Source organism: Pezoporus occidentalis, unplaced genomic scaffold (genome assembly GCF_034315485.1).
Source record: "Pezoporus occidentalis ecotype Australia unplaced genomic scaffold, CSIRO_AGI_Poc_V1 ctg59, whole genome shotgun sequence".
NCBI lineage: Eukaryota > Metazoa > Chordata > Aves > Psittaciformes > Psittacidae > Pezoporus > Pezoporus occidentalis.
Window position 1 is genome coordinate 2,907,168 of NW_026915932.1, and position 25,005 is coordinate 2,932,172.

The 25,005-nt window shown below is 36.4% G+C and overlaps 1 protein-coding gene across 1 annotated transcript in view; it reads right to left on the reverse strand.

The window, feature by feature from the left end:
* Positions 1 to 2,265: 2,265 nt before the first annotated feature.
* The window catches only part of CUL3 (cullin 3), a 58,808-nt gene continuing 36,068 nt past the window's right edge, over positions 2,266 to 25,005 (reverse strand). The window contains exons 5-16 of the mRNA XM_062638872.1: positions 23,826 to 23,940; positions 22,209 to 22,437; positions 20,539 to 20,684; positions 17,568 to 17,744; positions 16,579 to 16,749; positions 15,031 to 15,138; positions 11,689 to 11,813; positions 11,264 to 11,360; positions 10,125 to 10,259; positions 5,324 to 5,510; positions 3,463 to 3,608; positions 2,266 to 2,738 (exon numbers count right to left, since the gene is read on the reverse strand). Of these exons, the coding sequence (XP_062494856.1) occupies positions 2,607 to 2,738; positions 3,463 to 3,608; positions 5,324 to 5,510; positions 10,125 to 10,259; positions 11,264 to 11,360; positions 11,689 to 11,813; positions 15,031 to 15,138; positions 16,579 to 16,749; positions 17,568 to 17,744; positions 20,539 to 20,684; positions 22,209 to 22,437; positions 23,826 to 23,940 (1,768 nt within the window). The 3' untranslated portion in view covers positions 2,266 to 2,606. The remainder of the gene's footprint in view (positions 2,739 to 3,462; positions 3,609 to 5,323; positions 5,511 to 10,124; positions 10,260 to 11,263; positions 11,361 to 11,688; positions 11,814 to 15,030; positions 15,139 to 16,578; positions 16,750 to 17,567; positions 17,745 to 20,538; positions 20,685 to 22,208; positions 22,438 to 23,825; positions 23,941 to 25,005) is intronic.

The following is a 25,005-nucleotide window of genomic DNA, read 5'->3' on the forward strand; positions in this document are numbered from 1 at the left end:
AAATAAGGCATAGCAGAATTCTGCTATGGACTGTAAGAGAAGTCCCACAAATACACACAAGAGCTTAAAGGCACATGCATCAAACTCACCTTAAGCAAAGTCTGAGTGACATCTTGTTCTCTCTAACCAGTTTTCACATTCTCTTCAGATCATCTTGTTCAGTGGTAAAGGGCGTATTTCCAAAAGGTGACTTCAGCAAAAATCATTTTCTGAATAATTAGTGTCTTCAAAACTCTAATGGAAACTAGACTCTTAGTATTTGTTACTGAAGATAGCCATCATCACCTGTTACTATTCTAGCAAACACTCCAGCCCACATAGCTTGTAAAAATAAACACCCTTAAACACATAATTATACAGTCATTCATACAACAGTCAGGCTAAGCACTTCCAAAAGCCAGCAGAGGTAGAAGCTTCAGCTGATGCACAGCAGAAGTGCAATCACAACATTAAGGATGAAGTCCTCCTATCATGGATAGCAACATTAGTATCTGTATAAGCTTCACAGGGGAGGAACAGACGAACACCTTTGTCCCTGAAAAGCACATGGGAAAGCATTAACATGCAATTATCACAACATTCATGCATAAAAGAAAACCTTCACATTGATACACAGAAGAGTGAGTTACACTTTGAGGAAGATGTTTCTGATGACTTAAATCACAATCCAAACCCCAGAACTCATTCAACCTCTATTTAGCCTTGTACTACGGCTAAACAGTGATTACATTACTACTTAAGGTTTGCATATACTGTACAGGGACACACAGGCATTTTAACAATGGTCAGCATCACATTTTTAGAATGGCCTATGGACTAGTTGTTTTCTTTTGGAGCTAAATTCTTGACAAACAGGAAATTCTTGACACAGGAAATGTCCCTCAGCCACCTCCCCTCTGATTACTTAAAAGCTAATGTGTGTGTTGGCGGGTGTGCAGTACTTAAGTAAAAGCTTCTTACAAAAGCTTCAGAATAGTCAGGCTAAAAATATCACCCAATTCCAGGCTTTTCTCTATAGAAGAAACATCCTACTACTGAACAATAGCCAGGGTTTGTATCTTAACAGTCCAGAGAGGTGTGAAACTGGGGACACATGCTGAACAACACTCTCCAGTCCAAGTGCTGCATCACATCACCACCACATATTTTATACAGCCAATCAAGAAACGCTCTGGCAGTATCTTAATGTTCTAAAACTAAGTTTTTGTTTCAACTGCAGTACTACACATTGGGAAGCACATCCCAACTATAATTTTTTATATCTATTTATGAAAGTAATGTGAACCAAGAAAAAAACCCAAACCACTTGTTTTGAATTAGAACAGAAAAAGCTACAGCTGAGAAACCATGTGATATATAATATGTGCACTGGAATGTCAGAAATATTGTTTAATAAAAGCTCTGCAGTACAATGCACACTTCAAACAATTTCTAACTCTGAGAATAACGATGCCACTAAACTGCAATTTGTAATCTGTTTTTGCAGTATACTGATAAGAAAAAAGTTCCAGGGTAAAAACTAAAAAATTCATTACAGTAACAATTTTTTATTGCATGTTTAAAATGCACTTAAATAGCTCTTGCTGGCTTCTCTTTAATCTCCTGAAATATACACTTAAAATGGGAAGCCCTGGGGCTATGGATCCATCTATGACGTTTATGAACAAAACATAATCCCAATATGTTTCCCCAGGAGACAATACTTAGCTCCAAAAAATTGTTGACCCTGTACTCTAACACACTTATTTGTTCGTGTACACTAAATCCATTTATTTTAAATTTATTTTGTCTACATTTAGTGAAATAAAAACATAGCCCTGTACAATCCACCATCAGCAGTGAGTACAACAGCGAAAATTACTATACAGTTTATACACACTAAAATCTTTTCCTTCTTCCTATAAAGAAACCAGAACAAGCCTAATCAATATAGAGTTTAATTTAGAAGAACTCAAATTACAGAAGGGAAAGCCAAAATTACTATGGTCATTTCTGAGCCCCCAGAAGCTCCTGATTCATGTTGTTGGAACAGTGAGTGCAGCTGGAAGAGTGAAACATGCTCAAGTTGTCTTCTTGGGTCTTCAAAAAATTACCAAATATTTAAATTAAACATGGCTAGTTAAAGAAACATTGGAAGCAGAGCAATAAAATTGAGAATTCTGCCCTACCAGTTGTGGTTTCTTTTAAACCCAACTTATACAATGTGCGAAGTGCTAAGCAACACTACAGAAACACATTTACATCAACACTGAAGACCTGGGGAAATGAAATTCCAACAATTTTATTTTTTTTTAAATGAGCTGTATTTTCTAAATTTGTTTTTATTTTTCTGTTTTCATACAGTATTGAAAACAAACGCGACACATTCACATTTTCCCGAAGAATTGTAAGGATGATCTCTACAGGGATAACGTTGAAAAGCCTGAAGCTCAATCAATTGATGTTGAAAACTCTCAAAAGGAGTAAAAGGCTTGATCTGAATGGTCTAGAACATGTACTGTAATTTAATAGAAGAGATGGTCGTCTTAATATTAATGATTTAAAAGAACTTCCCAGTTCATGCGAAGAGTATAGTCCAAGAATAAATCAAATTTTCTGAACGCATTTTATGCTACGTAAGTGTATACTTTGCGATCCTCAGGTGTTCGTGCCAAATATTCTCTCTCAATAAGTCCTTCAATACGTTTTTTAATAACAACTGGACTTGGTAAGAATCGGGCCTTCAGCTGCTGAGTTACCTAAAAAAAATAAGGTCAAAACCAATAATGTAAGACACCACAGGACAAGTAAGATTATTAAGTATCCTAACTGACCAAAATCATCAGAAAAATACATTTAGACAGGGCTGGCTACAACTGTGAAGTGTACAGTCTGCAAACTTCTGACAGTTCCCCCAGTCCCATCACCTGCTTGATCATTTTTGGGTATGATTCAAGGAACTGAACCTCTACTGAGGCATGGTCACAACCTGAGAATCCTCTCAATTTCACAACCCTAAAGGAGTTCAAGAATGGAAAACGTGTACTATTCCCAAAGATGCCAGAACTCAGGAGTTAAGAGCAGCAAGACTTTCTCTTTCCTAAGAGCTCAAATGTCTCAAACCTGGACCCAACAGCCAGTAACAGCATCAAAGCATAAAATAATTCATGTTAAGTACAGAGGGTTTTGTTGCCAACTTATTTCAAAGAATTTGATAACACCACAACAGGACTAAAAGGAGGAAGTAAAATTAGATATACCCAGGAGTACATCCTAAACTGAAGGGTAAGGATTTAGATCTCTTCAGATACACAGAGTATCTGATACAGAGAGTATGGAAAGGGTTGGGGGGAAGGGGAAAGGACGGATTAAACACATCTCTCAAAGCCCTTCAGGATCACACGAGAGCTGTGTAACTTTCATGAATTAATATGAAAACCAAAAAGAATTCCCAAGCCCGTATCAAAACTTGTATAAGTATACCTCTGCTACTAGCACATTGTGTTGCATCTTCTTTCTAGATTTCATTATCCGAACTATAGCAGCTTCTATCTCATGTTTTCTGTCATCATCTACTTTCTGCCTTGTTTCTTTCCTTTCTGGATCAGATTCTCCTTGTTTGGCAGCAACTTAAAGAAAAGAAAGAGAATGTAAAGCGTATTAGCAAAATTCAAATTGATTTCCTTGTGTGTTAGCTTTCACTATTTATTTCATCAAGTTATATTTTCCTGAGTTTTGACATTCTTAAACTTGTTCTTTTTGATGAAAAGCAGCCTTAAGAACATATAACACTTTTTGGCATATTTTGATAGCAACTGACAAGGTAACAATCTGTTGTTTTATTATTGCTATGTTAAAATTTGAACAGCATTCAAATCTGCTCACAGGCACCACCAACCCCCATGCTCCCATTATTTTTCTTTAATATAGCAAATAATCCAGTAATTAAAATAGAAATGGATTAAAAGTTTACTTCACAAACTAGCTAAATACTTTAAAAGTCTGTCAGTCAGAGGAAACAGTCCAACTTTATCTTCTCCAAGTTATTTATATTCTTTGTATTCTGTTCTGCTCTTCTATTCATGTTTTATTTCTACCCTTATGTCTAGCTTTTCTTACCCTTTCACCCAAGCATCATTATAACCAAGCCTTCCTCCAACACCGACACCACTATACCACTTCCCCCCCTGCCCTTCTTCACCCCAAAGCCTCAAGTATTTTTCAATTTTCAAGAGATTCACATAAAAAGTCTTCTGTGTAAGACAGAAACATAAAATCACAAAATCAAGTTTTGCTCTAAAACTACCCTCAACCCCAAAACATATTCTCTATTCACAGACAATTTTGGAGCGGAAAATAAAAAGCAGAATTCCATTAGAGCTCCAGCAGTTGTCTCAGAATTTGCTTTAATTATGCCAGGGAAATGCCTTGGGCCTAGATCAGAGGATTCTCAACATCCTCATTTAGTTGCTGCTCACCTGCTCCCCAGAAAAATTCTCAAAACATGGCAAACGTCTTGATATCACAGCACCCTGCATGTGTGCGGAGAGACAGCCTAGCTCTCATGCAGAGGGATACATACAATGTCATGTATGTAGGTACTGTGTTTTACATGCGTACATCCCTGCACACAGTGTGCTGCACAAAAGCCCAGCAAGTTATACTACATGCAACAAACAGCATGTGAATTACCAATGTTGCACTTAAAACACTGCCAGTGATGCTATATACAGAGACCTGCAAAGTCAGAAAATATTTTTAGATGTACTAAAACTAAGAACTAACCTTCCAAAACACTCTATGAGGTGTACCCACACCAATGCTACAAATCAGAAATTATTTCCAGACTAAAGGTATCAATGTTACTTACGCAAAAGACAAGCCAACACTTCCATGAAGTGGTGTTGTACTGATGAGGTTCTATTTATTAAACCCAAATTATTGCCTAAAAACATTACAGCTACCTGGCACTTCGAAATGGCTGTTGCACCATGGGCTATAAAAACATCACTCAATTTCACAGCAGCAGAGCAACTTATAAGACGATTTTCCTATTCATGAATCAATCAGTACCATATTTTTAATTTTATTAAAATTTTAATTTTATTTCTTTCAACATTTCATTTTAATAGCTAATCACAAATTCTGTAACGTAAAAGGTTTAACTATGACTTCCACACTTCTCTCAGTATTTAAATTTTCACTTTGATGCAACTAATCATCAACTAAAGAGATATATTACTTTATTTCTTTTACTTGGATGGATGTCAATCCTGCAAAAGATAATTTGTCATTTTAAGACAGTTTTGGGACTGCAAGACAGTAGAACATACAGCTCACTTACCCGTCTGAATCTTGACCCTGTGTAGTTTAGATGTGAACTGATCATTCACTGTGAATATATGACCATTTTCTATTTCTTTTGATTTAGGCTCTTTTGTGAGAACACGTTGCGTTGGTTTGCCACATGCAAGGGACTGTAGGGCTCTAACCAGTTCTCTTTCGGGGATATCAGTCTCTTGTTGAATTTCCTAAAGAAAAATATCTTAGTTAGTTTATGGCTATGGCAGGAGTAAGTACCATGTTTTGCACCGACAGCACTGATCGCTTAATGTCCACCTTCAAGCATACAAAATACTTCTGTGACAGTTGAAGGCCTTGAAAAGTTTGAATTCATTCAGTAGCAAAATGATCCACCTGGGTCAACATACTGACAGTGATTCTGTCATGTAAATAGTCACCATGAGCTGAAAACAGAAATTAATAACCAGCAGTTTCATTTCACTGCAATTTTTGAGAAGGCTGAAAGGATTCGTTCACTGTTTCCAACATTTGCTGAACAGTGAAACCTCACCTTCTAATTAACTCAGTAATGGAAACCATCCATAGTGTTCATGAGCATTCCTAAGAACTGTGTAAATGCATTTGCATTCAGCAACACTGTTGAAAATAAGATCTTTACAAAGGAGAGCCATGTGTTAGGCAAGTCACCAGTGATCATGAATTAGTAAGCAAATTATACTGGATGCAGAATGATGTGCAAGCATTCTCTAGGAATAAGGAAACTACTACCGCTTCCTGAAAACCTGTCTACTGAGCTCCCACTTATTAGAAGTTCATTTTAGCTTTACCTCTATTTTCTTCCTTTTTCTAGTTTGAGGAAACTGCAGACATATCCATTCAGACTCAAGGGACCTCTAGCAGCTAAAGATTAAACTACCAAATAGAAAAAATAAACCTCACAGACATGTAACTGTCCACATGAGCTGTCACTTTCTCAGCTTCGACACCTTCAGTTCTAAGAGCAATAAAACTCTTACACTGTCCCCATAACTTCCTAATTCTCACGGCACACAAGTCGAACTGATGACCTTCAGGCTAAAAGCAGCAGTAACAACTCCCAGTGATCAAAATGCTAAGATCTGTGAAGAACTATAAAAAACTTGTTAAAAAGTTCTTTAAACACTGACCAGAAAAAAAACCCAGACTTTGGAGTACAACTAGTTTATATTAAATGATGTCATTTCTTGAGTACACTCAAGTTTTTTAAAATCAATCCAGAAAAAGATGCTACCCTTCTGTGGTCACCCACCACGGACAACATGCAATAAAAACAATCCGGATGTATTGGCCCCTATTCAGACACTGCAATTAACGACAGTGCATCTCAAACACAGCATCTCACTAGGCATCCTCATACTTTACCTATTTGCTAGTAACAAAATGTCTCTTCCCAAGCAGCACACAGAAAGTTACTGTTTCTTCACTTTACAGAATCATAGAATCAACTAGGTGGGAAAAGACCTTTAAGATGATCAAGTCCAACCATTCCCCCAGGACTGCCAAGGCCACCACTAAATCATATCACTGACGGCCTCATCTACACCTTGCTTTATTTGAAAACACAACTGTCACCTTTGTCGCCTTCCCAAAATTCTTCCAGATCCAGCAAGCAGTAGTATTAAAAAAAACCCCAAACCAAACAAAAAAACCCCACAACCTCAAACCCACAAACACCCAAACCCACTATAATCTTTTACATGGTCACAGCAAATATTCTTACTGAAACAGACTGATCAGCATAAATTTAACAAACCAAAGGCAACATTTAGATTTTAGGACTTGGGTGAAAGTAAAATCTTGAGGCTACAAATCAGATACAGCTTATTAATGACATGCATGTTCGCAAACTACATTTTTTTTATCAAGACTTAAAATGAATTCTTTCAAAACTAAATCACTTCTACAAGGAAATATATATATCCTGCTTTTGATGGAAGTGAAACAAAGAGCTAAAAAGGAATTCAAGTTTTTTTTATGCTAAACTTCACACTAACCACTATGTATTTCTGTTGTTTTTTTTTTTTTACTTCACTCCACAGCATTCCAACTCAGCCACTAACGTATGTGAACCATTTGGGCTTCAGAATTTATAAGCTAGCATTAAAATAAGAACGACAGGAAGAATTGCACTGCAATATGCTGCCTCAGAAGAAGGCAAAAACTTCAAGTTGGATAAAAAAGTGCATAATTATGAATGTAAATGGGGATAACAGATGTTCTTGTGCTCTCTTTTTCCTTTGGTCTGTAGCATATCACTTTTCCAAACATATTTTTATATAGGCCTTTGATGTAACACTGAAAAATTTATACATTTTTTTCCTATCTCCAAAAATGCCTTAAAGACCACACTGGAGTCATGCACAAGAGCAGTACTGATTACCCAGTCTTAGTTCTAAAAATATTACCAGCTGAGTTTTATCTGGAGGCTACAAAAGAGACGATTCTAGGTATAAAACTGCCTCTGTCCAGTTCTACACAAGAAAAAAGCTTATTAGAAGGAAGATGTGCGGAAAGCAATCAGAAGGAAAACATGTCATTTTGTTGCAATGTTGAAAATTTAGTTTTTTTTTATTTGCAGATTTCCACTTGTGTATCTTCCAAAGCAGAGATCAGCAAAAGAGAAAAGAGGTAAGGCAGTTTTGAACAGTAATCTTATTTTTGTAGAATTATGCAACAACTTGTACTACAGTCACATATGTATTTCTCTGTTAAACCAAAAACCTTCCCTTTTTTTTATGTTATCATTGAAAATTGTCTATTTCACCTTTTAAAATATTGAGATATATTGTAAGCTAACAGAAAAATATGCTAAGTATTAGATGAGACTTGATTAGAAGAAACTGAATTATTTGAAAATACTAGCATTCTTTGAAGGTTTACATGGAGTTCCTTTCTCTTAGATTCAGGTAGCATTAACTTAGAACTGTATGTCCACCAGTTCTTTTGCATATATAAAATGTTGCTGTACAGGAATACAACAAATATGTATATTTTTGTGAAGGAATTTTACTTTGCAACAATCCTTTAAGTAACTGTAGTATCTTATGCATTTCTGTATCATCATTATCCCATTTTTCTTGTAATCACATGGCTTAATGGCTATTAGGATTATTGTGAGGATCTTGTCAATTTTGCAGTTGGTAATCATACTGAGTGCAAAACAAAACAGCAAAGTGCTCAGCTGTGAAGGTAGCTTCAAATTAATCTGTTTAGCCGAGAATTTGCAGAAACACTTGTATATCAGACAGTTTTGTGCTGATACAAGTACATACCATGTCATCTCTCATGCTATGCTACTGTAAAAGCATTAATGTGATATGACAGGAAAATAACAGTTGCCCAGCACTCAGCAGTTTATCATGGTATTCAATAATCAATGAACAAAGATAAAATTCATTCTACTCTAAGTTCTCATAAGCTCTCCTGGCTGGAGTTAAAGACAACTCCCACACACTTCACCAAAGAAACCAAACAAAACAAATATGCCTTCTTAATGTTTTAGTTACAGTGGGACACTAAGTAAGAGTTTAAGAACTTCCAAACCAGAAACAAACAAAACATATATACAACCTAAAAGCACATGGACATATTTATCTATCATCTGGTCTTAAGTAAAACAAACCGTAATTTAGAGCACGTATTAAAAATTGTACTTTTCACTGCTCTACCATGTCATTTTTTTCATATATGTGTAAGACTGTACCACTCATCAAGCCTACAATTTTGTGCAATAAGGTAGCCACCAGCCCAATTTCAACACCAAGAAAAAATGAGCTGTTAAGTCCCCCTCTTCTCCCTCCCACTGACTCCCCTTCTGTCCCCAAGAATTATGCAGAGAAAGCACTCAAAGCTGTAATGCTCCTACAACAGATTTCATAATACACAAGACTTTTTTTGCTGTAAAATCATCTTTTTTTGAACTATGAGTAGCTTATTACAAGCCTCTTATCAAAACCTGCCTTCCTTAATCCCAACTGAGACTGTTTCAAAGAAACATTCTTCATTAACAGGCTAGAAGTATGCCAATAAGCTGAAAACAAAATCCAAACAAAAAGGCAAATGATTACTATGCACAGCACAGTCAAAACTAGATGAAAAACCTGGAAAACCAGTCTGATTCAAATAGCACCCACACTGCTCTTCAAGGCTGCCAATGCTCTCTCAAACAGAAGATAACATTTAAAGCAAAACTACTGACATTAAAATACAATGGTCAAACCTCATAGGCACAGGATCCTCCTCCACTCTGAAAGCCACCTTCATCATTGTCTATCAGCTGACCGCTTCAACCTTTCCCAGTATTTCCCCTCAAGTCTCCTTGTTAAGAATCTATCTGGACCTTCTTTATTGTCTTTTCTGGCTCACCATGTCAGAGAAGGGATGAAATTTCTTTGATTCATCCTACAGCTAACTCCAACCTGCCAATTTAAGCACTTCAGTGTTTAAAAAGCCAAGGTACAAACACTCTTCCGCCCTTTCGCCTCTAAATCTAATTTCTCAAAGATAAAACAAGCAAATGGAGCCACCGTCTGCATTCCAACTTCAGCTTTTCTATAGCTCTCTGGCCTAGGAATAACCACACTCACAATTCTTCAACATTCTGAAAACTCCTACCCCCAAATATTTCCCTCCCCTAGGACTGCTTCCCAGGTGCATTGCTAATGATCTGCTTCCTGTATTTATTGGTCTGATCCACACTCAAATAGAAGGAGACACAGCTGATCTTCAAAAGTCTATTCAAGAGGTCAAGAAAGTGCCTAAAACGGTTACTTAACATCATATGATAATACCACAATGCTTACCTCAAAGGTATATTTTTCTCTGTTGTTAAAGAGCATTAATATTGTCATCTGGAAAGTGGAGACTTGCAATATGTGCTTCCGTGTATTTGAGCCAGTTACTTGGGCACCTCCTACGCCAACCTCTGAGCCATCTTCCTGTTTTAAAATTCCAAAACTGCTATTAGATTATTCCCCACTGCAAAATATCTTACCTCACTACAGTGAATTTTTATGATGAAATATCTACCTAGGAGATCAGTGTACACAAGTGACAGAACAGCATACACCTGCCAGCATAACCACAATGTCTCTCCAGTAGCTTAGAATCACAGGGTGATTGAGGTTGGAGCCTTCTCTATAGGTTCCATGGTCCAGCCATCACTCAAAGTCAGGCTATCTAGAGCAGGATGCCCAGGGCTATGTCCACTCAAGCACTGAGCATCTCCAGGGACAGAGACTCTACCACCTCTCTGGCCCCTGTTCCATTACTTCAGTTCTCTTAGCTTTAAAATTATCAAGTAATACAATTTTAACACCCTTATAAAAGCATATTATTAACACTTTGTGCTATAATAATTTTTCATTCTGCGTTTCCTTCTACATTCCCAAGTATCACACCATTTCTAAAATGCTAAGCTAGAGGTGATGCTGGTCTAAATTACTAGCAAATCATTTTCTGGTATACATAAACATTAAGCATTAATACTTCTATTAACTCTACTAAGATTCTTGAGTTTGAAAAAACTGTTGTCTACATTGCTAGCACTCTGCATATGAAAAGCAGGCTAAATTTGGGTTAACAACACTTTTTCACACTAAAAAAATTACAGAGAAACAAGTTTCATTTCACTTCTGACCAATTAACAGCCAAAAATCCCCAAAATACTCAACCACTGAGGTCCCTTCAAGATCAAAATTACTACTTTCCTACAAGGTAATGAAGAGATGATGCGGAGCGATGCATTCAAATTAGATTTCAAATTAGATTTGGACAAAACTGCTACAAAGGAAGAATCAGACTATAAAGCCTATGACAGGCATCTTTTTCGTGATACTATCAGTGGCTAAGCCTTCGTTTTATAAAATCCTGAAGTTATCACAAATGTGCATTTGCTTATTTTTAAAAAAGATGCAATATTTTCATAACCTTGATACTTTACCTTTTTAACAGGCCCATAGAAAGTGGCATTGAGATCTGCAGAACCCATATGGTGCTGGAGTGTCAGCTGTCGCCCACTATGTTTGGCTAAATAAAATCTGTAACATAATTGAATTGAAAACTTAATACATAGCTCATCTATCCAAGAGAAAATTGCTTTAAACAGTTACATAGGCTTTACATAGACAGTAAGTTAGAAACTTCTAACTTTTGCTTTTTCAAAACATTAACTCTTGTTAGATTTCTACTTTAAGTAGTAGCACCCAAAAACCCAAGCCTCATGTGATTATTGCAGTCCCCAATTTTCGCATGAACTGAAGAGCAGCAGTATGCTAGCATGTCTTTAATGGTAAAATATATCTGTATGTTAAGTTTATAAAGTATCTTCTTAAAACCTCTACTGAAAAAATCTGTTTTAATAGATACCTTCTAAATATTTCAAAAGCATGTCTGGGAGCCGGAGGGATGTTGCACTTCGGTGTAGCTGACTGCGTAGGCCAGTACCCTGTTGTGAGGACCCGCACTGTAAGATCAACACCACCTAATGAGACCTAAGGATAATTGAAAAAAAACATACACTATTTTAAAACAGGACCATGTTTCATCATCTTTCTGTATCAGCATAGAATGTATAGAATTTTCACAGACTAAGAAAAATACAGACATATATCTATGCTTATTATTTTTTATGAAGCCAGACAAATGAATTCATCATTATCAGAATAAATGGTACAGCAAAAATCCTCCACATTATTTCCTTCTGGCATTTAGGAGTGCACAGAATTTAACAAAATAAATTCTTAATCAAGAATGAAATGTCTGTGATCATAAACAGAACTCGTAATACATATAACAATTCTTTCTAAACAGGTTTTTGACTGCATACAGTAAAACCAGGTTACTAAAGGTATCTATTTCAAAGCAACTGTTCATAAATTTACTCTCTGCAATCAGAGAGTAATACTGAATATCTAACGTCAAACCATAGGGAGCTTTCCCTGCAATTTACCTCTGGACTGCAATGTAAACAGTTACTCACTTTCACAGACACAACCTAGGCACATTCCCTAAAGACAGCTATAACTATAAATATTTAGCACTCGTCAGGAAACATTCTACAGTTGAATTGCTGATCTATAAAGTATTTGTATTAGAAGGTGATAAACATCTGGCTATCAGCAAGGTACAATCCTTACTAGGTATCTTAGCTAAGCTGAATATTATTAAACTTAATTCAAGGAACACAAATTAAGCACAAGAAAACCCAAAGCATACTATATCCAACTTGTTATAAACCAACTACACAGAAATAGAGCATATTATATTTCAGTAGGTCAAAACTGTCATATGAACTCAGAAACTTTCACTATTAAATAGCAGAGTAGTACCTCCACGCACCGCATAAGAGTTTTTATACTGTGCCTGTTGAATGCCTGTGTGCATCAGCAATCTTGTGCCTAGGAAACTTCTGAAAAATCTAGAGAGACCGGTGACAGGCTACTCGTACAGAAACCCCTTTGACTGAATTCCATTAAGCTTTAAGAGGAACAATTTGTACAAGTATGTAAACACCTATGTAAAGATTGTTCTGTAGCCAGCGTTACTGCTCTGCTTCTAATTTCTTATCACTGATGTCATGAGGCTCAGAAGAGAAATGCAAACAGGCATTCAGACACAAAAACCTAGTTCATCTGTGAATCACAAAAAAAAAAAAAAAAAAGCAAGCTTCAACAGTTTTCTCCCCCTGGCCAAAGTGTAGGGAAAGGTCATCAATGCAGACAGAAAGCCACAGAAAACAACTTCATCTATAACCAAAACATCTTAATTAATATGGCAACTGTTTCCCGAATTTTTTTACCCTTAGACAGACCAGAAGACAGCATTAATTTAGAATGCCTCACCTCAATGAACGGAAACAGTTTATTTTAAAAGATGTCTTTTCAGCATAAAAATGATATGAACTAATGGAAAGTGTCCTGAAGTGATCTAATCTTTATATAACAAATGGATGTTTCAGGACTGCAGTTGCAGAAATTATTCATCATCTATAAGCTTGGACTTTGCCTGGTGCTGAACTTTCCATTTACTGACAGCAAACCAATCACCTGCACAGTCCTTGGCACTACCTGCATCTCAGGACACAGAATCCAGCAGGAGACTCTGCAGGTAGGATTATTTAGAGAAGAGCAGATGCCCAACTCCTCTAGGAGGCACCAGACATAGTCAAGGTACACAAATTGTTTAAAAAGGAGTAGAATAGACTACTTCATACAAAACACAGTACCACCAGCAAGTTATCAGTAACACAAAATTTCCAAAATCTTCCTGTTTGTATTTCCTCTCAAGTATTGTTGACAGTAATAGAAATATATACATTTCCATCATAAGTAAGTACACCAGAAATTTCATTAGGTGGTCATGACTAGGCTGACCAAAGGCAACCAACCATCAGGCAAACTGCTGGTCCCTTGCCAAGAATAGGAAGAAGTTTCAAATAAGGCCTGGAAGAATATCTATTAACATTTTGAATTCATCTTATTAGCCATATGTAGCTACACTGAAGAAGACAGAGACATCATTTAGTAACTCAGTTTAAAACTGTCATGTGAAGCACATGAATCTTTTTAACATATGCCCCACCACGTACAAGTCCCACATGGTACCTAAAAGCAGGGCGTGCTCTGACAACCTTTTTCTTGAAACTAACATTTCAAGCATTTCAGAGAGAAAACATGATTAGCCTCTAAAGCAAAAAAGCAGTAAAGCTGCCTGTGCACCTTAATATACACCTATCCATATCCTCTACAACCTTTTCTGAAACTACATTAAGAACATCCTGTTCTTTCACTCATGATGATTCACAGCATACTGATGAGGAAGAATTCGGCTTACTGCTTCAAGACAGCAAAGATTTCAGACCACCCTGTACAACCAGGGACATGGGGCAGAGTACTTCCACAAACTTGCTGCTGGCATTCACATTCTTGAAACTGATTCAAACATGCTTGATAAGTGGACTTACTTACCTGCAGGGTAAAAGTCAGTGGCTGCTTGTATATTATTAAGTGCTACTGAGTATCAGTATAGAAAAAGTGTGTTCAGAACATACAAACTGATCTCAAATATAAGCAATCTCTCCATTATGCAACATTCCGGAGGTCCACTTTTACAACAAGGTGTAACACTTCCTGATTGAACAATTATGTACATATTTGGTAATTTGAATAAAAGGGCAGGTCTGGTTTTCAGTAGCATCAGGACAGTTAAAAACGAGATGGTGTGTTTTCCAAATACCTGCAGCACGCAAGATTTTTCTTGTTGTTAGCGTAAAATCCGTGTCGCAAGGAAGGTTACCTTTAAAGAATGAGAAAGGGAACACCGGTGGTGACACGGTGACAAGGCACAAAAGAGCGGGCGGGTGGGTACAGCCCGCCCCCTGCCGGCCGGCGACGGCACAGCCGCCCGGCACTGGGCCGGGGCCTGGGCTCCTGCTGCAGAGGCCCTCGCAAGAGCATGTAGATAGAGTAGAAGTTGAAACCGGATTTTACGGAACGAGATTGGCACCATTCCAGCTTCGAACTGACGTATGTATTTCGGGAAATAGTAACGAAGTTTGTCAGATAACGAGCACAGTAATAAGTACAATTGGAGTGTGCTAACAAAATCCTTCTTCCCATGTGCAAACAAATTAAAAACCACAAGCCTTGATAAAAAGTCTATGGTTTGCACTGAAGTAAAAGGACAAGCACACAGACCACACACTCTTACCCCGGTTGCCTGAAGATGTTGCCTGAACTCATCCATCGTTGTGTTTGAGATGCTCATGTCTCTGAACATTCCTTCCAGTTTAGATGTGAACTGACATCCACATTCAGTCTGAAAATACAAAAAATAACTTGTTGTGCCAGCACTAGGAATACAGAGCTTCTGTTAGTTTATAGTTAGCTTATAAATCTTACTAAAAATGATACTTTTTTCATTTGATTACTGGGATTCCCTTTTGCTTTACTTCAGATCTTATCGTAAGTTTCATATTTCATATAAGGATCTGACCCTACATGTAACGAAACCTGCTTTCCTTCTCTTTCCTCCAGTATTGGATTTCTGATTTATTTTTAGCTGCCTACCTCATCTTATTAAAAGAAAAAAAACCTAAACCTTATCAGACCGAGGCACACACTCTCACCTGCTTTTGAGCATGATACTATAAAAGGGAAAGAAACTTTGTTTGTGTAAGGAAAAAACCTGTTGTCCCCCAAGTGTATCATTTTAAGAGTTTACTGCAGATTACCAGGTGAGATTACTACACCTTTTGTGAATATGTTTACACATACATGTACTAACACATGCATTTCAGTTATGCCTACAAGACTTTGTGTCTGTTTCTAACACATACTTAGATGTCTATGGCAAAGGAAAGTATGTTAACTTGAGCATCCTAAACACTCTGCACAAGAAAATGGATGGCCCATATCACAAATGTATCCCCTGCACTTCTAAATCACCAGGCTAGAAGAGGTAGAGAGGTAACTGAAGGAATTAGTACTGATAATTTGTAATTAATACTGATAATTTGGAGTAATCTGATGCAATCAGGCTTTGCCCACTGACAGAATACAAAGACCAAAAATGAGGATCAGTAAAGTTTGACCTTAAGATTAAATCACTCTGGTTTGGAAGTTAACTAGACATTTATCATGCCACTTAGGAAGAAGCCACACTAGAAGGTGCTTCAAGGACTGTTCACATTTAGGCTTTACTTTTTTTTCTCCATCTCTTGGTGTATTTAATCAGTAAATGGAAGCAACTAAGGGAAACATGTTTCCACCCACTGATATGAAGATTTTGTATGTCCGTGATCTATCTCAAACTACTTAAACAAAAAGGAATTGAGTCTTATCAGTCTGTAGATGGAAGCAACTAAAAAACCAACTGTGCATGCAATAGAAAATTCTACTGTGAATAACAGAAAACCTAGGATAAAGCACATCCTTGTCTTCAAATCCAGTTACTAGATAAACAGGAGTTATCCTCTAATTTGGAAAGTCTTAAACTGTGAAAAATACTAGCCTTGTTTCCCAAGATTGTGCTCGCATCACAGGTGCTTTCCTATTTTCTTCCTTTTTTTTTTTCCCCACAAAATTATTCACAAAAGCCTTTAATATTTTCTGCTGGGGCTTTAAAAAATCAAATCTGTACTTAATAGCAATCAAGATGTATGTTATCTACATATCCCTGATGTAAAACCAAAAGAAACTGTATTTATGGGGGGGGGGGGGGGGGGAAGCAAGTAAAATTATGCAGATACTGTCTTACCTTTAATTTAGATATCATATTTTTCTCAGAGTCATCTGAAACACTCTTGTTTGTGAGAAGTCTTCTTGCCAAGTGCTGTTTGTAATAGCGTTCAAAAACATCTTTCTCTTGCATAAACCTAAACAAAACCATTGCCTTATCCAATATAGTTTCTACTTCTTGCTCTGTTAGCTGTAAAAGAAAGAATTTTCTCATTTAAACCTTCCAGCACAAGTGTCTTATACAACCTAAAGTAATTCACAGCAAGCATATGGTCTAGCAGTAGCATATAAAGAAGCCCACAAAACTCATCCAACATATAAACGAGCCAAAAGAACAGTGCACAAAGTCAGAGTGGAGAAGAAGATAAGAGCTAAAATGGATGGAAAAGCAATTGTGAGGCAGAGGGAAAATGACAGAAGGGTTTAATGTCTGAATAAATACAGTAAAAGCTCCTGGGTGAGTTTTTAAGTATTTTAAAAAAACAAGCACAGATGGAATGCAGCATTGTAAGTATGGAAAGTCAGCTAAGAATGAAAGATTTTATAAGTTAAGACTCATTTGCAAAGCCTATCTAGTGCCACAACAAATAAAATGACTACTTATTTTATAAATAAGTACAATTTGATAACTTGATTGCCAAAGCATAAGATGCATATAATAATATTCAGCTTTATTCAAAGCCACTGAAGCCTCAGCTGAACCATCCTATCCAGCTCCAGGTGCCATACCTCACAAAATTTCATGAAAGAAGCTATGAAGTAAGATTGAAGAACACAGTTGTACTTAAGAAAGAAGAGACAGGTAATAATCCTCTGCTATACAAAAGACCTTATATTTCTGCAAGTTTCTATCTAAAGTTTTATGAGATCATATTGTGTTACATATACTTTAAGGCAGTATTGCCAGTTATCTTAATGCAAAATTAATTTTTCAGAAAGGAGCTTATTTTAATTTCATCCACGTTTCCGTGACAAAGAGCATAATCTTTTAATTTAATTTATACTTACTCCCTTGACTCCCTTTTTCAGCTTATCATCAATAAATAATGAGAGGTACTCAGGAGACCTAGAATTGAGGTTGAGGAAGTACTCAAAGTCACCCGCAATAGTCTGTTTGAAGAGTCGATCATTATTGAAAGATTCTTGCAGAAAGCGGTCAAACCTACTCTTCAAATCCAGTAAACCCTTTAAAAAAAAAGGGCAAAAACATTTTCAGTGATGTGATGTCATAAGTTTCAGAACAGCAGTAATAAATGAAGTTATAGAAAAGAGCACATCTACAATCAGAGATTCTGCAAAGCTCTCTATGTTTGTCATAGAAGCAATTTTCAGATAAGCTGGCTAACATACTGGTGTCAAATACTCAAGCAGTTTGCTTTAACAAACTACTCAAAGATTAAGGAAGTTTTTTATTACCCTTGCTAAACAGGTTGATTTTATTTTTAAATCCACAACTTAAAAGAGGTATTTGTTATATTTGTTGGAGTAATGTTGACAAAGTCACTACCATAAATTCAGGATGCAGGAAAGCTGGGGCTGGCACCCATTAACTACATCCCTAGGGCTACTTAAACGAGAAAACACATTGCAACAACAGGCCCAATCTTGCAGGCTTTTTCCCCCTCTAATTTCAATCTAAGGACACCACATTATTTAGTCACATGTTTCTCTACTGATCTTTAAGAGTCACTGTGACCATACAGAAGTTAGATACAAGCAATAGCTCTCCAGTTATCAGTGTGAAGTTCACAGGCCTAAAGTACTTCCTGAGCTAAATTTATTAGATCCTTAACATAATTTTTACAGTTTGCACCATCTTCACCCAGAATTAAAACAACTGAGTACAGAAGGGGGAAGCATCTTAAAATCACCTGAGCACCTTGCTAACTACATATGTGATATGCACAGGGTTTAGACATAACTAAGACAGTATGGAGGAGGGCAGGAATTTCACTTGAGAGTTAAATTTATCATGGGTAACAAGCGCCCACAAAAACTGTTCACCTTAAATGCTCTTAAAATCCTCAGTTTCTTAAGTAGTTTATATGTGGTTACTTGAAGCCATTCAAGAACTACTTAAAGAAGTAGTAACGTTTCTTAGGAACTCACCGTCTCACTTAAAAGGAATGATCTTTAGGCAGGCTAATTAATGCATATTAGAAATTTTAAATACAAAGTAAATCCCACTATCTTTCTGTTAACCAAGGTTAGCTTATGTCTCCCCTCCAGGAGTACACCATCTGAACAACCTGGTGTTAAACAGGAGAAACTGTTACTACCTTAAATTACAGCAGCACTTCAACATCCCTTCAAATTATTATAAGTTTTAAATCTAATCCCCTGGCAATGGTTTTGCAATCATCTTGCCAATTACACTCAGCGTTTGGCGATGTCATGAAGCAGAAGCACTGCTGGACTCTTATGAAGTTTTTTCCTTGATGGCATACTGTAGCTTCCTTGTCTGTCATCTTACTGCTGTTTAAGTCCTTGAAAGATTCAGATGAACGCGGCTGAGTGAGGTTTCTCAATTCACAGGTGTTTTTCTATTCTTCCATTGTCCCAAAGGTAGTGAAGGATAAACCTGTTTGGGGGGTGGTGGGGGTGGTGGGGTGGTTCAGCTGTAATAATGTATCAATCTCTTCCCTAGGGCATCTTCATGAGGTGGTTGGGGTACATACTAATGGGCTGAGAGGATGAGCTCTGCCAAAGCCCACATGTTATAGCTCTAAGTCTCCTTCAGCTTCATTATGCTATTTGCTTTTGTAGCACAAAAAAAATCGATAGCATCTTTAGAATTAAATTTTTAACTCATTCTCAGTTAAATTTTTAATGATACTCCTCTTTTAGGTTCATCAGGATGTAAAAGGAGTGTAAATTACTTCAAAGTAATCCAGACACTTATTCTCCACATCATTTGCCTTTTTTTTTTTTTAATCATACCATCACAAAAAGCATAACAGCCCTTAATCATTAAGCCTAATAAATTTCAAAGGGTGTTCTCTCTTCTTTTTAACATCTTTGGAGAGGTGATTCTTGTCTAAGCTTGGTAAGAAGTTTGCTTCAGCATTGCCAGAAAATTAATAATCCAATCAACAATCTTTTTACACTCAAATGGCTTCTTCTAATAGTAACCAGTTCTAGCAAAGTTACTGATTTCAAACAAAGCAGTAGAGGTGATAGGCATACAGCATTAAATGTTTCTCATGAAGAACAGACACAAGGACTTCAACTACACATTTAAAAGTAAAATCTTAAAAGTTTAATGAATGAACATTTTCCCATTAAGTATAAAACATCTTCCAGCTATAAAAACATCTCCTTAAAGTTCAGTGACCTCTAAAGATTTTAATGCACAAATTTAAAACCATCTTCTCAGAGACAATGGGAGAAAAAAAGACAACAAACACTCCTGAAGCATATCTTGTGATGTTGATAAGTTAATGGCACACATCACTTCTAGTGAGAGAACAAGAATGAACACTTACGTCTTTCAACATGCAGAAGTGTTCTGTTCTCAGGGAGACTGAGAATTAAGCAAGCAATTTGTTTTGATTTATATCACATTCACCTCTCAGTTACTCTTGCCATGAATTGATGTCACGTGATTTTTGTCTCAAACATTGATAGCTATTGTTACATAAAATTAAATAAAATGGACACTACAAAGCAATTTGGAAGCACACATGTAAGTCACTCGAAGCAAATATCATTTAGGATAATCCAAGAAGTTCTCAGCAATTAGGTAATTAGCCTGAATGTCATTTAATAAAAGCAGTTACCAAAAGCACGAAAACTGATGGTGCACTTTTCAAGTAACTTAAGTAAAAAAGGCGTTCTAAACATGTCTGAGAATTCAGAAGCAAACTTATAGCTTATTAGAAAGAATCCCTTTTGATTCAATATTAAGCTTTACCTTATCAATCACATAAGTTAACTGTGGGAAAGACAGAAGAAAAGAAAGGTAAAATAAGTTAACTACCTGAATGTAGTCGACTGGATTCTTTCCTTCTCCCTCTTCAGAAACTAGTGCTTTGCCTTGCTCTCTCAGGTATGAGCTCATGCACTCACACATTGTCTTCAGACCATTTGGCACACGGCTAAACAACTTGTACATACAAGCAAGGTCTGGAAACAAGGATAAGATATTATGCAGGACACAGCAATAAAAGTTCAGCCACTTGAGCCACAAAAAGTACCCCAAAACACCTCAGGCACTAGAATCTTCTTTCCTTCGCTCCTGACAACATGTTGACCACAGCAGTCACAAATTCAACCTAAAGACTGCATTCAGTTATTCTAGGTTGTCTGCAGCAAGGAATGTGTTATTGCTGATACCCAGGCCAGCAGATGTCTATGCTTGTACTAAAGGATAGCACACTTCAAGCTTCAGTAATACTATGTTTTCAAGTGGTAAGTAAGAACGTAGCTTCCAAGATTAGAAGTCGAATACCATATTAAAAGTTGTTTCAAAAATCTAAGGTAAAGCAAACAGATGCTTGTTATCTGTATTAAAAGCAAAAACTGGTAAAAATTTGAGTTTAATTAATATTTGTCTTCAAGTCAGCCATATAATTTTACACTACTTTGTTTCATCTGTCTAATATCATGAGAAGTTATGTTAAACACAACTTTCCAAAAGAGAATTATCCTTGTGCATTTATGTGAAATCTTGTCTTCACAACGCAACAAGTATTTTCTCTCAAGTATTTAACTAAATCAAACCAAGGTTATAAAAGTTAAACTAATCCCTCTAACTTAAAAATACCATTCAATATCCTTGTACCTTTGCCCTGAAGGCTATCTTAACTAGATATTAAAGAAAAAAAAAGCTAAATATAGTATCATCACTTTCCTTTTCAATATAGTAATTTTTTCTTACAGCCAAGAAATTTGCTCACTCTGTCACTCTATCACTTTGTGAAGCTGCTTTAATGAACAAAGGCCATTAATCTAAGCAGCAAGTCGGTTCCCCATTCTCAGGGCTTTAGCGCGAGCACCAGTTTCTAAATATAGATACTACAATCACTCTCTTCATTTGCTGCTTTAGAAACTTATGCTCTATTTTTTTCCATAGTAACTTTCATTCAGTCATTCTGTCCCACATTAACCTCTATCAGGAAAATCAAACCAAGCCAAGTCCTTCTTTTTCAACCACTTCAATAAGCTGCTTCATACCCTTTAAAAACAGCCAACTTTTTCTCTGCAGCAAAGCCCCTTCCCCAAGAATTGGTCCCACAATACTTCTATTAAGTAAGTCATTTACACTAGTACTTTTTAAATAACCGCCTATGGGCCAAAAAACTTCCATGCATTTTGACAGCTACATTCTAGAGGAATGAAAGTAATAAAATGGCTCATGGAAAACCGGTAACAAAACCTATTACCATAAATTTGTACTTTTCTTAAGAGATAGCTGGCTTACCAAAAATATACCTGTGTCTGGAACGAAACAGAAACGGGTTATACATATGGACTGTGTTTTAAAGAGCCCTCCAACTCTCTGAAGTAAGATTCTCAGATATTTGTGAAACAGAGCCACCAAAGTGTTTTTACAGTTATACAGGAACACAACTTTTAAGTTTGACTTATCCTAAGTTTAAAAGCAATAAGAAGTATCGTATTTCTGTCTCACACACGATGCAGTCTTACCTTCTGTCTTCCCATTTTTCAGCATATGAACAAGCCCAGAGTTCTCCATTTCCACTATCGTTTTCATATGCTTCGAAATAAGCTCCCTCTCAACAACTTTCACAATTGGTTCTTCTGTTGATTTATCCAGACAGTGCATCACCCGTTCTATTTCTTCATTAATTCTAGCTTCTACTTTCTTTATATATACAGAAGCACTGTTTTCAGCTAAAAATTTCTGACTTTCCATCTGCAATTAACACAAATTAATACTTTAGACTTCTTTTTAAAAGCAGAAAAGGAAATGTACTATTTATTTCAGATCAGCATTTATAAACAAGTTGAAATCAAACTGCATGCCCAAGAAATGAGATCATCATACCCCCAAGATTTACATACATGTTTATCACATAATAAAGGTTCTGTTACCCTGTGTTGCATACACAAGGGGGTACATGCAATATGAACACAGTATTTTTCATAATAAAACAATCTAAGCCAACTTAGCTTCCAGTTACCAACTACAGTTTTAGCTACATGTCCAAAGAAAACAGAAGGATGGGGAGAGGGAAAAGGCAAAAATTCCTTTCAAATACCAGTTTATGGCATATTTATGAGTTGTGAGGATCAACAGTTCTCATTTTCATTAGTGACAATGCTGAGAACATTATTCCATATCAAACCGTTTTTATCCATACTGGTCAACATAGTCTTTCAGAGGAAAGATAACTTTTTCCAAAGCAGAGCTAAAAAATAAAGCTTAAATAAAAGTAATCATGTTCATTGTAGGAGGAGGTTGGACTAGATGACCTCTGAAGGCCCCTTCCAAACTATTCTATGATTTTCTTCATTTTATGCAGCACTAAAGAAAAACAGAATATAATGACTTCTAAATCACTGTGTAATGTATGTTTCCGATTACCAAATAAATCTGGAGATCAGAGGATATGACAGTAGATCCTGCATAAGAATTGGGAGTCTGAAAAATCATCTTATCTAGATATCTTTTAACATGCTTTTACAATTTCTATCAGTTTCCAACAATAGAGGAGCATGATCACACGCAACCACCATTCAACTGGCTTTTTTCTCCAAAACTATCTCACAAAAAATCCTCAAAAAATATTTAAAATGTGTTATTCAGTAGCTGGTCAACAAATGGACAGCCATCTGGATTAATTTCTCCATTCACTTAATTTTATTACAAAAAAAATGAACCCACAAATATAGAAACCATGAAGGAAACAAAGCTTCCTCAAAGGCAGTTTGGCAGGTAGTCTCCCCTTTCAATTCCCAGCCTGAAACAGTTTGAACCTTTCATGCCACTTGTGTTTCAAAAAGACTGTAGCCGCAATGCAGGGATAGACTAAGTTGCGTGAAATAGCCCAAAGCAGGCACAAGATTGGCATGATAATGACTTTACACGTTATTGGCACAAGCAGGTCTGAACTATGTTCAAATTATGGTAATTCTGCAAAATTTGTATTACTTTTTCCAAAGTTTGTTATTTTTTTTTTCCTCATTTCAATTAATGGTGATGGACATACTTATAAGCAGCAATTACTTAAAGTACAACCAATTCTCACAATTCCAGGAAGTTTTAACAACATTCCAAACAATATTACAACATTGCTGTACCTGAAAAAATTCTGCTGACATTTCCAAAAATGGAGCCTCAAAGTCTTCTTCATAGACTGACCTTCCTTCAAGACCTAGAATCATTAACATCTGGCAAGCATTTCTTATTGCGCCTCTGCCAAAAAGTAAGTTGTTAACAACTTGAGAAATCTACATGCTTGCAAGACAGAGTACATAGCAGAATAACAACTCAGAATAAAATACAAACTTCAGTCAAATATAATTAGAGAAAGGCCATCCTAAGTCTGTATGGTACATGTCAGGATTTCAAGAACATTACAGGAACAAGATTGGCTGGTTTTGTTCTAAACTAAGAAGCTGATGATGTTCATTAAATACTTTAAACACTGGGAAGCAGGTCTCAAGTTTTATTAACTTGGAAAACTATTAAGTATATTTCAACACACAAGAAAATAACAAAAATATTACTTCAAAGAAAACTGCACACATAGGTTGGAATCGAGCAATTCAAAACAATTGCACAGATGGAAGGTACTGTGCAAAGTTTGGGGGTTTGGGTTGGTTGAAAAAAAAAAAACCAACCAAAAAACCCAACCATATAAAAAAAAAACAACAAAAAAAAAACCAAACCCCACAACATATAAAAAAAGCCAATCCCAAACAAGTCACAAAATGAAAAATGTATCAGCAAATTAAATATTTGGCTAGGCATAGAAACACATCAATAAAATGTGAAAACAAAAGAAATGCATCCAGGAAAAAATTCCACTTTCTGGCAGTAGGGGACAATACACAGCTCTTGCCAAGGAGTATTTTTCTCTTCATAAATAGCGTGTTGGGCAATCTCAGTCCCAGAATTGCAGCCAAAGTATCTGGGAGTTTATGTATCTCCGCACCCAACAGCTGCTCTGAAACTAGAGAAGCGCAAGAAAACTTGCAAATTCAACTCCAGTTGCAGTATCTGCAGTGTGTGACGTAAAACTTCACATCTACTAAACTGGCTGGAGAACACAAGAACAAATTTGAAAGCTCAGAGATGTAAGTGAACTACCAAAACTAGATGGGTCAAAACATGAGTAAGAAATATGAAGAAAAAAAACACAAACAAAAAACCAAACAACCAAACAAAAAAACTCAACCAAAAACCAAACCCACAACAAAAGTAATACTAACCTTCCCCTCTGCCCAAAACACAAAAAAAAGGGTACAAGAAAATTTA